The 15,629-nt window shown below is 41.3% G+C and overlaps 2 protein-coding genes across 2 annotated transcripts; both read right to left on the bottom strand.

The window, feature by feature from the left end:
- Positions 1-1,163: 1,163 nt before the first annotated feature.
- ccsapb (centriole, cilia and spindle-associated protein b) lies at positions 1,164-6,890 on the bottom strand. The gene is made up of 5 exons (XM_037793274.1): positions 6,566-6,890; positions 3,250-3,634; positions 3,085-3,156; positions 1,781-2,001; positions 1,164-1,687 (listed from the first exon to the last, which is right to left on the bottom strand). The coding sequence occupies exons 2-5, from the start codon at positions 3,626-3,628 to the stop codon at positions 1,502-1,504; spliced, it is 858 nt and encodes a 285-aa protein (XP_037649202.1). The 5' UTR covers positions 3,629-3,634; positions 6,566-6,890; the 3' UTR covers positions 1,164-1,501.
- A 2,245-nt stretch (positions 6,891-9,135) lies between these two features.
- acta1b (actin alpha 1, skeletal muscle b) lies at positions 9,136-14,906 on the bottom strand. The gene is made up of 7 exons (XM_037746668.1): positions 14,749-14,906; positions 13,452-13,588; positions 12,185-12,509; positions 11,203-11,364; positions 10,191-10,382; positions 9,895-10,076; positions 9,136-9,629 (listed from the first exon to the last, which is right to left on the bottom strand). Exons 2-7 carry the CDS (start codon positions 13,578-13,580, stop codon positions 9,486-9,488), a joined length of 1,134 nt encoding a protein of 377 aa, XP_037602596.1. The 5' UTR covers positions 13,581-13,588; positions 14,749-14,906; the 3' UTR covers positions 9,136-9,485.
- Positions 14,907-15,629: the final 723 nt, after the last annotated feature.

Raw genomic sequence — 15,629 nt, 5'->3', positions numbered from 1 at the left:
GCATTATGATGTTGCACACATACAAACAAATAATACAGAAATTCAAAAGATGAACTAATTACATGAAAGCCTAAATAGGTAGCAAGGTATTTTGTAAAAATATTATTTAAGAAAGGTGACTGATTATCAAAGTGCTGTTTCTTTTGGTCCTGCTTTAGAGCGCATGCTGCTTTAACCAGTAAGCAGTAAGTCAGCAATATGTACTCATATATTTCTGACTAAAGGTCTTTTAGGCGTCAGCTTTATGTCCATTGTTGTTATGGCTCCACTTTTGGTTCTAAAGCATATTCAGTAACAGAAATGATAAAGAAATTTGGCCTAAACAATTGATTGTTATGCTTTGAAAATAACCTAAATTAGCTGTATGTATGTCATTTTCAATATTACATTTTTCTGGTGGAAAGAATCCCATGACCAGTGAATGTATAACATAAACACTGCAGTATCCGCAGTACCACAGAAACACAGTTCAGTCATCCAGTGGCTTTAACAGTCACACACATGTATTTTCACATCGCGATAGCACCACGTTGATGGTTACTGTACACGCACATTAACACGACTACAGAACAAACACAAACTATTTTAAGTCAATAACACTGTCCGTTTAGCCGAGCAGAGTTTGTGAGTACAGAGTGTATATAGTGTTTATTATTTATCTAAACCAAGTGAGTTAGGATCAATCCGTGAACCATTACACAAACCATTAAATCTAAGAATCTAAGAATTTAAGAACGAGCTCCCAGCGCTAAGTGATCTGAAAAGCTGTTAAACAGAAATATTTCTGTAAGATAATCAACACTTTGTACTCAGCACAAATAAGAAAATGCTTTATCACATCAAAAGCTGCATACATTTGAGAACAACTTTCACTTGATAAAGCCATGGTTTTGTATACAATAAGTGTGTGTACATTCCTCATGTTTTTGGTCTCACATTTGATCTCAGAAGCATTAATTATTCAGTGTTATTCAGCATTTCATTACTCCTGTGTGAGTCCACTGTGATTTGATATCCCTGTATAAAAAGACATAGCTTTTTTTTATATATATATATATATATATGCTAGCCTGTATTTAAAGAGACTACATCAAAATATGGCTGTAAAATGCATTTTTAGACTCTTCGTTCTAATCAAAATATCTGTATACAGTAGATGAATCTATTAATTATACATTTAATTTCAAATAATTTCTTTCAAGAGTCTCCGATACCCTGTAAAATGGTTCTTATTGTATATAGTATTAAAATTGATTTGTATAAAACACATGATAGTACACATCTGGGGGAATAAGCCACACAGTGAGTTTAAAAGTTTGTCAGTTTACATCCTGAATGCGAGAGTGATTCACATTTTGGAGCCTTTGTATGAATCAATCCACTCCATACTATTCTACATCTATGGGTATTTAAACTTCAGGGGTTTGAGGCAATAATGGCTTTATTTTGGTCTGGAATCACTCTGAAGTAAGTATTTCTGCTCAGTGTATGTACGTGTGTCTTATCGGGAGCGTGCAGAGAAGCAGCGCATGTACTCAGTGAGCCAGGGGTTGTATTCTGGTTGAACCACCTTCCTGGCCTTGTCCAGATCAGCAGACTTGACTCTCTGGCGGCGCTCGGCTCTCTGGGTATGGACCTGACGCTCCACCTCCCTCCTGGTCTTGGCACGAAGAGCCGACTCATGGATCTACCGGGGAAATAAACGCCATAATAAACTGACAGTTCCTGTTGACACAGTTCGTCATGTGTGGGTCCACAGAACGGCAGACGGAAAGATTACCTCTGTAGTCGAAGCTAAAGGGCCAACGTTGTGTGTCTTCCTGCTCGCCATGTCTGCATCCTTCTCTCCTGAACCGTACAGAGCGAAAGGATGTCTGCTCTCCTCTCCGTCGTCCCTGGGCTGCAGTGTTGGTGCAGGCCTGACCCGGTGGGAGCGCCATGTTTGCTTTGAGGGTTTGGAGGGTTTCCTCTGCTGTGGTTGGAGTCCTCCAGTGTCTCTCTCTGCAAATAGAAAAGACAATCAGGTCAAAGCAGCACCAGAATGCCTGATATTACTGGTAAATTCAAATGTATATACAGTAAGTTCCTTGGAGAAAGATCATCTGCAAGAAACTAAGCAATGCAGAGATAAAACTGCTGACAACATTTATGACTTAATATACAGTGAAGCTGCCCTGCTCACTCTGCTTACACAATTTAATATGATTCTGACTCCATCTGAGGACACATTTGCAATGCTCTGCATCACCAGCTGGTATGGCAACTGCTCCGAGCAGGATCGACGGCGGCTTCAGAGAGTGGTGCGGTTGGCCCAACGGCTCACAGGTGGAGTGCTGCTTAACTTGGAGGACATATACACCAAGAGATGTATAACCAAGGCAAACAAGATCATTGCTCACCCAGCCTCATCCCAGCCACCCGAGCCATGGCCTCTTCATCAGGAAGCAGTCCAAGAGGAAGCCTGGCTACATCAGCATCAGAGCTAAAACCAACCGCCTCAGAAACAGCTGCTATCCGCAGGCCAACCGGATGTTGAGCTGAGACTCACAACTGACCCTGACCCACTACAGACCCACTACACCCACTAGAGACTCACACCTGACCCTGACCCACTAGAGCCTTGTCTCTATCCATTCATACCCACCTCCTCACTCTCGGTTACACTGCACACTTACAAGGTTTTTAATTCTATGTATTTACTGTGAAGCGCTCCATAAGTATGTGTGTATTGGGGGAGTGTGTGTGTGTGTGTGTGTGTGTGTGTGTGTGTGTGTGCGTGCGGATGGGTGTATATTCTGTTATATTTATTTTATAATTGTGTATGTATTCCCTACCTCATATTTTATCGAAGAATTTGCTATTGTGGCTGCTATATTTATAATGTTTATAATGATTATATTTGACTTCATTATTGTTATTCAATTGATTGATTGATCGATTGTCTATTATACAGGGATGAGAGAGTAACAAACAGGAACAAAGAATCTCACTGCCATGTCAATGTGTATGTGATCAATAAACTAAACTCAAACTTGAATAAGGAATGCACACTAACTATGGATGTGCTTTTCTGCTCTGAATTACCTCTGTCTTGACTGTCCTCTCTCTCCTCCTCTGGTACTCCTCCTGGCTCTCTGGCACCTTCGAGCTGTGCGCCTGAGAGGAGTGAATGTCATCACATGATACAGTAGAGTAACATGCATACATCCCAATGTGTTGTACAGCTCTGAAAACACATCTCGTTTGTACCATGGACTGCAGACCCTCTCTCCTCCTCCTGAAGGGGCAGCCTGGGAACAGACCCCGCAGCTCTGCTCTGCTGCCTCTCCATCCTCGCCCCCTCGCACTCCTCCAGCTCGGCCCGGTCTCTGCTGGTGTCGGCCTGCACCTGGTTCTTCTTACTGGGAGGAGGATTAGGAGGAGGATGAGGATCAGGATGAGGAGGACTCCTTCCTCCAGAGTCTGAGTCGCTGTCTGGGCCGCTCCAGAACCAGGGTTTGTGTGTGTGCTCCAGCAGCCTGCGGGTCAGCCGGTACTTCAGCATCTCCTCGTAACACCTGGTGTACGTCTCCCACTTAGGGTCTTTGAACTTCTTCATGTACTCAGAGCGGATCCTCTTGGTCACCATCTTGCACTGAAACAGAAAACAAAACACTGCGTTATAAGCCTTAATAACGCCCAAGCTGCGATGTGTTGAGCCTGAGCAGTCCTCTGAGGTTTCGTGTCACCGCCAGACATTTAAAACATCACGAGGAGGCATTTAAAGCCAATGGTAGAGCAGCTGGAGGAGTGATGAGTCGGTCGAGAACGAGCCGGATCTTTCAGCCGGCTCTTTTAAGTGAACGATGGGAGCCGGTTCCCGTCCGAGAGACGTTTTTTTTTTGTGTGTATTCTAATTAATTTCAAGGCAGAATGATAGGATGATCTTCTCCGCGCCGCGGGCACTCCATGCACTGACTGTGACTGAATGTTGTGTTATTGACGTCCGTGCGACCAATTACTAATTACCGACAAGGATCATACCATTTATATTTTAATAATTTATTTATTTATTGTGTTGTTGAATGTGCTACTTATTTTGTACTGTAATTACCTTGTGCCTTTTCTACCTTTTTTCTTTTCTTAAAGCTGACTCGGTGTAAACTGTTCAGAATTACAATGTACTTAGGTGCAAATGGCAAATAAAACTCTTGAATCTTGAATCAAGCATGGAGGGGCGGGGGTGCGCGGCGCGCTGACGGTCTACAGGTACAGAGCAGGAGGGAGAGGACAAGCCCCCAGGAATTGCGCCGGTCGACAATCCGGACTTTGGTAGGGGCCAAACGGCGGTACTGCAACTTCCGTGTCCGTCACGTGATGACGTTGGGCCCAAAAATACTTTTTCCCATAGACTTACATTGGGAAAGAGACGACTGTAACTCAGCGGATACATTTTTTTGAGGTGAATCAACTCCCCAGTACGAACACTCTAATAGCTCCTTATTTAAAAAATTATGTTTTTAAAGTTGTAAAATGCACTAGTAGCTGAATACAGAGTTTTTTCCCTTCCTCCGTTCATGTGAATGAGACCCAGACTATTATGGCTTCCTTCTTATTTCTATTCTAAGCCATATTTCTTTCGCCAAGAAAACGTGTCAACAAGGCATCTACTAAATAAAGTTGCGCTCATTCATGGGTTTACTCACGGTTAGATGTCCTTTCTGTCATTGGATGCATATGATTGATTTGCAGCCTTTGTGTGTGTGTGCGTGTGTGTTAAACTACATAAACCAACCCAAACAACCCAAAACAGGATATGCCGCGGCAACCCAAAGTAAAGAAAAAAGATTAACTTAAACTTTGTCTTATTGAAATGAACAAACTATATTAAAGCCCGTTAAAAAACTATTTCGGTTCTTGGCGTCCTTAAACAGCTGCGCTCTCCACAGCTGATACTAAATCAGGATGATGGCAACAGGATGACGGCATCAACTGGTGCCAAATTTATAAACAATTCAATGCTGTGGTTGGCCACATGGGGCAAAAATACCAATTACATATCAACATAATGTTTCTCTTATAATAAGGAATTCAACTACTCCTTTCTTAATATTTGGCTCCTACACAGACCACTGGGACCCCGTGACCGAGTCATGTGACCGAGCGGACACTACTGCGCATGTCCCAGTTGCCAAAGATCCGCCAAGATACGGGTACTTTTCCAGACGGAAGTCGAGCCATTTAGGCTTAATGCTCCAATGAGCAACTGCCCCCATGACCGGGGCCCCGCCTCCAACGCTGTCTCCAGTTCTTTTATTACATCCATGGATGATCTTCGCACCACGGGCACTCCACGCACTCCACGCACTGACTGTGACTGAATGTTGTGTTAATGACGTCCGTGTGACCAACCAGGTGATGACAGACAAGGATCATACCATCAAGCAGGGAGGGGCGGTGGTGCACGGCGCGCTGATGGTCTACAGGTACAGAGCAGGAGGAAGAGCAAAAGAGAGAGAGGAGTGCGGTGCGCGAATAGCAGACAAAATGAGTGACAGTCGGAAACAAAGCAGCATGTAAAATTATGGTATTCTGGAAATTATAAGGTTTAGTATAATTATATTGAATAATTTAAGTGATATATGTGCATACATACTAATCATAGGTCAAAATTGCGCTAAATGTGGCTGAATTATAAAAAGGCAGAAGTGGTAAAACGAAGAGCCGTTTGGGAGCCGAAAGAGCCGGCTCTTCTTGGTGAGCTGAGCCCAATGAACCGGCTCACTAAAAAGAGCCTGACTTCCCATCACTAAGCTGGAGGCTTCCCCCGGCCATAGAGCCGCCTACTTCCTCCTCTACCCGGGGAGTTACTGGTTAGTTTGCCTCGCTGGGCTCCTGGAGGTGGAGATAAAAGTTTAGTTTTGAGGGAAATTACAAACTATGACATCTACGAACCTAATACTATCTGCTCTGTAAACTAAATCAGTATATTATTCCACAAAAGTGGCTGAAAATTTGAATTTCCGTTAAAAAACGTCAACAGCAGAAATTTCTTGAACGTGATGACGTAGGTGTCATCTCCTCCTCTGATTGGCTCCTGAGATCTGTTGAATATTCCAAATTAAAGGTCAGCCCGTGACGTAATCACTGTATGAAAACACTCCACGCTTTATATCTTATTATTGTGTTACAAAATCATGTCAACCTTATTCATTTTATTGGTGAGACGCGATGTTTTTGTATGCGAAAAGCATTAAAATAAGCGTGTATCAAATCGTCGTCTTGAACTGTATCATATAGCCTAAATAACACCATAACAGAATGTCAATATATTGATTAAATGATTAATTGCTCTATATATTACCACCTCATGACATAAACGTGTGTATTTATAGATTAATCATATGGTAACATGGAGCACAGATAATCGCCTGTCAGCGCTTGCAGATAACAGACAAAACGTATAAAATCTCCCTGACAATGCGTCCACTCTCATCTATATATATATATAACAGGCTTGTATAACAAGCAGTATATACATTCAGCACTGTGAGAGGCTAAATGTGCACACAGTAAATATACTCACACTGGGCTCGGATTTCACGGAAGCAGAGCAGGACAGATGGCGTCCACGGTGCTGTAATCACAGGCTGCGTCTCTCTTAGCTCCGCCCGCTGGAGGACGTCTTTAAACAGACAAACACCCGCAACAGGTGGCTCTATACCGGGGCAGGGAGGTCAGGAATGAGAGTCAGGGTGGTTATGAACCGTTTGGGTGATAACGATTTTTTATCAGATGGTAAAAGAGGTTGAAAAGACAATTCGTTTTATTTATTTATTTTTGTATTATTTATTTATTTTATTTATTTATTTTTATTGTATTATTTATTTTATTTTTTATTTTTATTGTATTATTATTTATTTTTATTTTGCACTAACATGACAGGACAGATAATAATGCATACAGTGCAGTTTAGACTAAGCTACTGGAGTTACCCTGCACTATACTAATTTTTAACAGTCTCTTCTGCACTATTTAATAGTCGTGTATCACAGCTGTTACCCTGCACTATATTCATTTCTGCCAGTCTCTTCTGCACTATATTCCGTTTTTTAATAGTTTTGTATCACAGTTGTTACCCTGCACTATATTCATTTTTAACAGTCTCTTCTGCACTATATATACTTTTTTAATAGTCCTGTATCACAGCTGTTACCCTGCATTATATTCAGTTTTAACAGTTTTCTTCATCTCCTTGTATTTTTATATCTGGTATATTTTTTTATACTTTGTACTTTGCACTACTAACTTTTTTACTGCCTTTTTACTAACATGTTTTGCATTATGGAGCTGTGATGCTGGAAACTTGAATTTCCCTCGGGATCAATAAGGTTACGATCTATCTATCTATCTATCTATCTAAATATCTACCTAACCACATAATGGTTGTCTGTGTTTGCAATTAGGTACATTCTTGGAATGTAATTTGCAATGTGCAATACTCTTGGCACTTTATTTTAATTATTCCTTTATTCTTTTATCTCGTCTTGTTTTTTTATTCTTGTATTTATTGTTTTTATTGCAAACATTTTTATTTTTGTACTTTTATTGATCTTGCACCTCCCCATATGCCACCTATACTCTGTTCCCTCTGTCATTGATGATTGTGCAGTATGAATGTGTATATGTCTCGGTGGACTGCAGAAACTGAATTGCCCTTCGGGGATAAATAAAGCTATCTGTATCTGTATCTGTATTTAGACACTATGCACAGATTCGACAGCTTAATTGAGTGTTGTTGAATTGGCTAGACAGCTGCTCTATAATGACTCCAAATAAGTAGATACCCCCCATACACAGCTAACCACAGTTTTTATGCACCACATATTTGGAACAAGCTCCCAGAAAACTGCAGGACCAGCTCCAACTCTGAGTTCTTTTAAATCAAAGCTTCAAACTTTCCTGTTTGCTGCTGCATTTCATTAAACCAGATAATGATCTTATACTGCACTAGAGCTTTTACTCTTGTGTGTTATACTCTATTTAAGCTTCTAGCCTAGCTTTTATTTTTAGATTGTTTTTATTTTCTAATCTTTAATGTTTTTATAACTGTTTTAATTATATCTTGATGTTCTTTTGCACTTTGTCACAATGTTCTTGAATGTTTATGTAAAGCACTTTGAATTGTCCTGTTGCTGAAATGTGCTATACAATTAAAGCTGCCTTGCCTTGCCTTACCTGTAGTCGAGAAGTTGAGAAATTAAGAATGTGGGTGTCAAAGAAAAAGCAGGAGGGGTGTCTTATTATAGGCTACATAATGAAAGGTCAATGATGTGGGCTCAGGGTGGCCCATGCAGCAGCTCACTCCATTGTGCTTTATGACCAGACATCACACACCCAGTTAACCTGCTGAGCTTCTATGCATATAAGGTAGGGCTGCATGTGGAGATGCCCTACCTACGGGGTCTGCTTTTGCCTAAAGATGGTCTGTGGCTGTGCGTATATAGGGACGGGCAGGGCAGGCAGCTCAACTGGATTCAGAGCCTGGTGTCAGGTGTCCCATGCTACTGATCCTCTGGTCTAAAGAGGAGCTGCTGCTTCTGCTGCTGCTGCTGCACAGGCACATTCCTGGCAAGTCAAACTCCGACTGTCGGAGCTCTGCAGGCGTCACCTTTCACTACCTCTGTCACCCAGTAGCCTCCATGCCAGCAGTGGCACTCCCTCCTTCTCATCCATTCAATATGATCCAGGGGGCCTTGCCAACACCTCCCATCGACCTCTATGAACTCCCCCTGGCAGCTGATCAGCTGGTTGGTTTATGGGTCAGTGTGTGTCATACAGTAGGTGCTTAATTGATAAGTCAATTAAGCCTCTCCTGGGCTTATGATTTTGGTTAATTCTCCCAATCTCCCCTAAATTCTTTGCTGGGATTCCTTAATATTGAATTTTAAGATTATTTTCCGAAGGTAAATTGATTTTTTGAATGGTACCCTTATGTTAGAAATAGATAGATAGATAGATAGATAGATAGATAGATAGTAACTTTATCGTCCACATTCCAGTATTTCTATTTTAATTTTTCCCCAAAGCTTTTGTTTTTCACCCATCTCCCACTATACCCTCCCTCTAATAGAAAAACAAGGCCAGGGTCAAAAATACCAAATAATGGACTTTAATAAATTATCAATATGTATATACACTTACATTCACATGTGTTGGGCAACATGTTGTTGTTATATTTTTTTTTATTAAAGGTTTTTGGGTGGATGCATGGTTCAGTGGTGGATTTTCACAGCCGTTTCTCCGTGCAACACAGACAACAAACAGCTACAAGATATGCACATTTTGAAAGAATAGAACAATGCATATGACTGTCAACAGCGCAGACAGACAGTCCATTGAGAGCAGAGTGTTGCTGTGCTGCAGAGGTTGATCCTCCTTGTTGCTTGATCTCCTGATGACTGATGGTGTAGATGATGGAGAAACTGGAGTCGAGGTTGGAGGATTTAGAAGCACTTCCTGTGGACAATGCTGGGACCTGCCTCGTCGTACTCCTGCTTTGAGATCCACATCTGCTGGAAGGTGGACAGGGAAGCCAGGATGGAGCCACCGATCCAGACGGAGTACTTCCTCTCTGGGGGGGCAATGATCTGGAGGAGAGAGAGAGAGGAAATGGATCAATAAAGTGCCAGTGCCTTCATATTCAGTATAGATTCATGTGCGTAATTATCAATGTGTGCGTCAAATATCCCAATTTGGGGATAAATTGAAATGTTATTATATTTTGTATTAATAATCTGAATCTGTAAAGTAACTAAAGTTGTCAGATAAATGTAGTGAAGTAAAACAGTCTAATATTTCGTAAAATATTCCAATTTGTGGATAAATATAAATGTTTTTTGTTGTCATATGTACCTTGATCTTCATGGTGCTGGGAGCCAGAGCAGTGATCTCCTTCTGCATCCTGTCAGCGATACCAGGGTACATGGTGGTACCACCGGAGAGCACATTGTTGGCGTACAGATCCTTACGGATGTCAATGTCGCACTTCATGATGCTGTTGTAGGCAGTCTCATGAATACCAGCAGACTCCATACCTGGTCAGGTGAGAGGGACAAGTGTTAAGATGAGGGGGAGTTGTATCTTTAGCTTGACATAATATCTCTAGTGCTGCTCGTAATGACATCAAATGGAGGATAAAAATGACGTACCAATGAAGGAAGGCTGGAAGAGAGTCTCAGGGCAACGGAACCTCTCGTTACCGATGGTGATGACCTGACCGTCGGGAAGCTCGTAGCTCTTCTCCAGAGAGGAGGAAGAGGCTGCGGTGGCCATCTCGTTCTCAAAGTCCAGAGCCACATAGCACAACTTCTCCTTGATGTCGCGCACGATCTCACGCTCAGCTGTGGGGGGACAAGTTCATGAGATTTAGTCCAGAGTGACAAACAGCTGGAGAGACCACAGACAGACACAGTGTGCGTAATGGCACATTAACTATGGGCTGAACTACGAAAGTTAGAAATACGTCTGAGGCTGAAACAATGTTTGCTTTCCTTAAACACATCCCACTTTCACTGTGTCTGTTTATACATGTTAATAATCTAAAATACTGTCAAGTATGAGTTAGATAAGTTGAGTTGCTATATATTGTCACTGAATGTGAATACATTTATCTGTGCAATATATCCTTGATGCAATATACACCTCAAGTGCAACTTTGTTTACATTTTATTTATTACATCTACCCTACCTATTTTACAAGTGCAATTACCTCTGTTTACATTACATCTATTTTTTATATTTTATACTTCTAGTGTAACACTTCTGTTTATATTTATTTAATACATCTACTTTACCTGTTTTTATTTGCTTTATAACTGTGTGTGTTTTTACCTGTTATATGTTTTATCTGCCTCGTTTAGTCTTGTCAAGTATTTGTTTTAAAGCACTGACCAGAAGTGGCAACTGTGAATCTCGTTGTATTTAATACGATGACAATAAAGCTTTCTATTCTATTCTATTCTATTCTATTGCAAACTGTTCCAAAACTGCTGGTAAAATAAAATATGACGTTATGATAATAATTTAGATTCTACTTTATGATTATGTAAAAGCTGGTCTTTCTGGGTGGATGGTTTGCTTCTTTGTTATTCATTCTATTCCATTCTATTCTATTCTATTCCATTCTATTCTATTCTATTCTATGTAGGCTGAGTTCCTCACCGGTGGTCACGAAGGAGTAACCACGCTCAGTCAGGATCTTCATCAGGTAGTCGGTCAGATCGCGACCAGCCAGGTCCAGACGCATGATGGCGTGAGGCAGAGCATAACCCTCATAGACTGGGACGTTGTGGGTCACACCATCACCAGCATCCAGCACAATACCTGGAGAGAGGCAAATGAGAGGGTTTAGTAAAGTCCAGGCGACGAAACAGACCCTCAAACATTTACGTTTTGTGAGTAAAAGTGTGGCTAAAGTGGGTGATTGAATGAGGATTTACAAATAATCACTGCATGTGTACACTGTAAACAATTGCTGTTAATTTACAGCAGTATTTCAACAGTATTAACCTGTTATTGCTCAAAAGAGTGCTTTACTGTTAATACAAAAGAAAACCTGTTAAATTACGCTCACAGGCCGTTTTTTAACTGAACTATAATGCATTCTTAAAAAAGAGCACTTTACTGACACTTTTACTACAAATAAGATAATGTAAAAGAAAGGTGGAGAAACAGCTATATAATGTATCTTTAAACAGTAAATTAACTAAAAAATACTGTGAAATTAATTAAAAAAGAACAATTCAAACTGTATTTTTCATTAACAGTACAAAGCTGTAAATTTCAGCGACAGTATAATAATGCTAATTTTACAGTAACATAAAGGCAACCCTGCTGCCAGTTCTTTACTGTTATTTTACTGGGAAATTCTTAACAGTGTATGTGACAAAGGCCATAAAAGAGCATCAACAGTCCCAGAAAGGCTGTCCGACTGTGCGTAAAAGCTGTGCGTAACATGGGCACCCTGTGGAATTGGCGCATTAATGGCTCATTAATGTGTTGCAATTGTTATATAATATTATCAGCTACATTAGTCAATTACATTGTAGTCAATGTAAAGGTGTCTGCCTCTTGGTATTATGTATGTTTAGGAAGCTGCTTCTCTGTATGAGGAGCAGCAGCTGTTTGTTGCTGTCAGTCTCACCGGTGGTACGGCCGGAAGCGTACAGGGACAGGACAGCCTGGATGGCCACATACATGGCTGGGACGTTGAAGGTCTCAAACATGATCTGGGTCATCTTCTCCCTGTTGGCCTTGGGGTTGAGTGGGGCTTCAGTGAGCAGGGTGGGGTGCTCCTCGGGTGCCACTCTCAGCTCGTTGTAGAAGGTGTGATGCCAGATCTTCTCCATGTCATCCCAATTGGTGATGATACCGTGCTCAATGGGGTACTTCAGAGTCAGGATACCTCTCTTGCTCTGAGCCTCGTCTCCTACGTAGGAGTCCTTCTGACCCATACCGACCATGACACCCTGAAGAGAGAAACATAATGGAAAGGTTACGTCAAATAATCCAAACAGAGGTATATGACCTTCTTCTGGATAGATTAAAGTCTTTACAGTGTGATGCAAAAGGCATGTTGACCACTGTGTGAACGTGCCAAATAACAGCACAGACACAGACAGACAGAGAGCAATTGTGTGACTGTCAGTTCATCTGTTCATCTAATTTAGTCTCAGTGAGTCAAAGGCCACATTGCTGGTGGTAAAAGGAGCCAAATGTACATGATGGCTCAAGATATACCACGCTGTTATTGCCTAGTATTATCTAACTGTACCACACAACTAAATTCTAACACTAAAATATTAAAATTAACAGTTAAATGTTTTTCACTCCAGTAGGAGTCTTCCGCTAAAAGAGAATACAACTGCCTGAAAGAATGGACAATTTATATCCTCCTGAGACCCAGCCCATTGACATGTGTCCTCTGTAGTGGACATTTTGTCCACATGCATATCCTCTTACTCTTTTGATTTACTCTATCAACCCCTGGTGTATTGTAAAGATGACATCCTATAGGCTTTCCAGTGATATGGCACGTGTTGTTGTTTTTTTTAATCATCATTTTTACATATTACTCTACAGCCATAATCTGTTCATTTTTTTTAGACTTTTCACTCTGAAATAGTCCTGTAGTCCACTACAGTAGACAATAAAAAAATAAAGTTTAACAAGCCTAAATTGTTAAGATTTTCGTTTTAACCCTAAATAGAAAGGAAATAAAAAAAAAGTAATTGGAAGACACTTTTTTTTAACTCGGTTCCCAGGAGGATATATTTTTTGTAAAATATATTCTAACCCAAACTAGATTTCACTGAGGTGTAATTATTACCGTGATTATTTTGTTCATAACCAGCAGTCACTAGGCCTATACTTCCAGTTATATATATCTCCTATGCTCCTCTGGTGTTTACCTGGTGACGAGGGCGGCCGACGATGGAGGGGAAGACGGCCCTGGGGGCATCGTCTCCGGCGAAGCCAGCCTTCACAAGACCGGAGCCGTTGTCGCACACAAGGGCGGTAGTTTCCTCGTCGTCACACATGATTGTTTCTGTCAGAGAGGAGGAGGAGAACAGGTGTTCAGCACATGGAGAAACATACTGTGTGAGAGAGAAATGACTGAAACTTTGATCCACCCCCCTTTTGTTTCCTGCAAGCTCACACCAAGTGTCTTAATTGTAAATATTCTAAAAAAAACAATTTACTGGAAAATAGTTGTAACATTTACTGGAGCAATAATTTACTGGAAAATAGTTGTAACATTTACTGGAGCAATAATTTACTGGAAAAAAGTTGTAACATTTACTGGAGCAATAATTTACTGGAAAAAAGTTGTAACATTTACTGGAGCAATAATTTACTGGAAAATAGTTGTAACATTTACTGGAGCAATAATTTACTGGAAAAAAGTTGTAACATTTACTGGAGCAATAATTTACTGGAAAATAGTTGTAACATTTACTGGAGCACGGACATGATCAGGATCATGGCTTGTATCCATGGCGCACTGTGCGTAATGACACCAGGCCATTACGCATGGCGTATAAACCAATAAAATCACATTACAAATGAACAATATGGAACTACACAACTGTTTCCTTTAGATATGTATCCCTTAAGTTATTCTAAATGTCCCTTAAGCAAAACCAAAGGTCTAAGATGCTTAGGTAAATCTAGAAAACATCCTCTCTGTCTCATTATCACCTTTCTCAGGTAAACTATCCTGGCTTTTTAATTGGTCTGAAAGCGCCTTGAATTACGCTTGCTGCATCAGCACCAGTTATACATATAAAGATGCTGAAGTCAGCCAGTTTACTTTATCTATCAATTTATCTATCCAAAATTCCCAGAGCTGATAGTTCAGATAAGAGCTTCTCCTGTCCAGCACTGTATTTCTATGATAACCTCTCAGCCTACTACTATTTACAAATCTTTATCTTCTCCTCCAGCACTGTATTTCTATGATAACCTCTCAGCCTACTATTATTTACAAATCTTTATCTTCTCCTCCAGCATCAGCAACTTCTCCTACAGACTATCCTATCCTCCAGTGGAGTTGCCCATGTTGCCTCCAGTAGTATCTGGTCCCTGGGAGTCCTGTCTAACATGCTGCTCCAGTAGATCCCCCATAGTGTTGTCCTGGTTAAAGGCCTATAGTCTGGTGTCCCAACCCTGGATGAGTGGCTTCAGGAGTCCCAGCAAAGGTCTTACCTTAGGGAGTGTGTCTGCGGCTTTGAGAGAGAAAGACCCAACCAATGATGTTGCTGAACCAGCTACAATCCTCTCTGCAGCCTGTCCAGCTTATATACCCGACCTCCACCATCCTCCACCATTCACAAACCCTCAGCACTGGCCCCCATCCCAGCCCTGGGCCATATTAGGATGCTGACAGGCTGAGGGTGCAGGGTGGGCGTGTGATGGGGTGCAGCAGCATGAAGGAGGCGCGCCTCATGGAGGGAGTAAAGGAAGGAGGGATCTCCATCCATCCATCAGGTTGGAGGACACTGACGCTGCGCGCTCCCGAGACCAGGAGGAGAGAGCGCGCGCCATATATGGCACTGTCGCTTTGACCTCCCATCGAGCCTCGCGGACCCACCTCGAGGGCCGTATAAGGAGCGCGCGGTTCAGTGGGGGGTTTTCTACGGGGAGACGCCAGTTGCTACCAACCAGGGTTATAGATTTGCTGCTAGTAGGCCTCATCCAGCCTTAAAATGGGAAAATGCTGCCCTCATCTGAACACATTTAGACCACAGAGAGAGAGAGAGAGAGACAGGAACCCAAAACTACAGACTGACAGACAGACAGGTCAACCAGGAACAGCTCTGCAGCCTCAAAGAGACAATTAAGAGTCCAACTCACATTATGGTGATTAATGCAAGATATCAATACATTTGAAATAAGATCAAGATGGACATTTGGTGTGTAAACAGTTAAATATGTGCATTCATAAAGTATTTCCTTTTATAATTGTAATGTAAATGAAATTGTAATGTAAATGTAATATAACTTATTATTTTAATGGAGCTTCCCAGCAAAAAGTATTTCACACGTTTGTACTTGTATAACCCGCGTGACAATAACCATCTTAAATC

The sequence above is a fragment of the Sebastes umbrosus genome, chromosome 2 (assembly GCF_015220745.1).
Source record: "Sebastes umbrosus isolate fSebUmb1 chromosome 2, fSebUmb1.pri, whole genome shotgun sequence".
Lineage (NCBI taxonomy): Eukaryota > Metazoa > Chordata > Actinopteri > Perciformes > Sebastidae > Sebastes > Sebastes umbrosus.
Note: the sequence above shows the minus strand (reverse complement) of the source record. Positions and strands in the feature narration are given on the sequence as shown.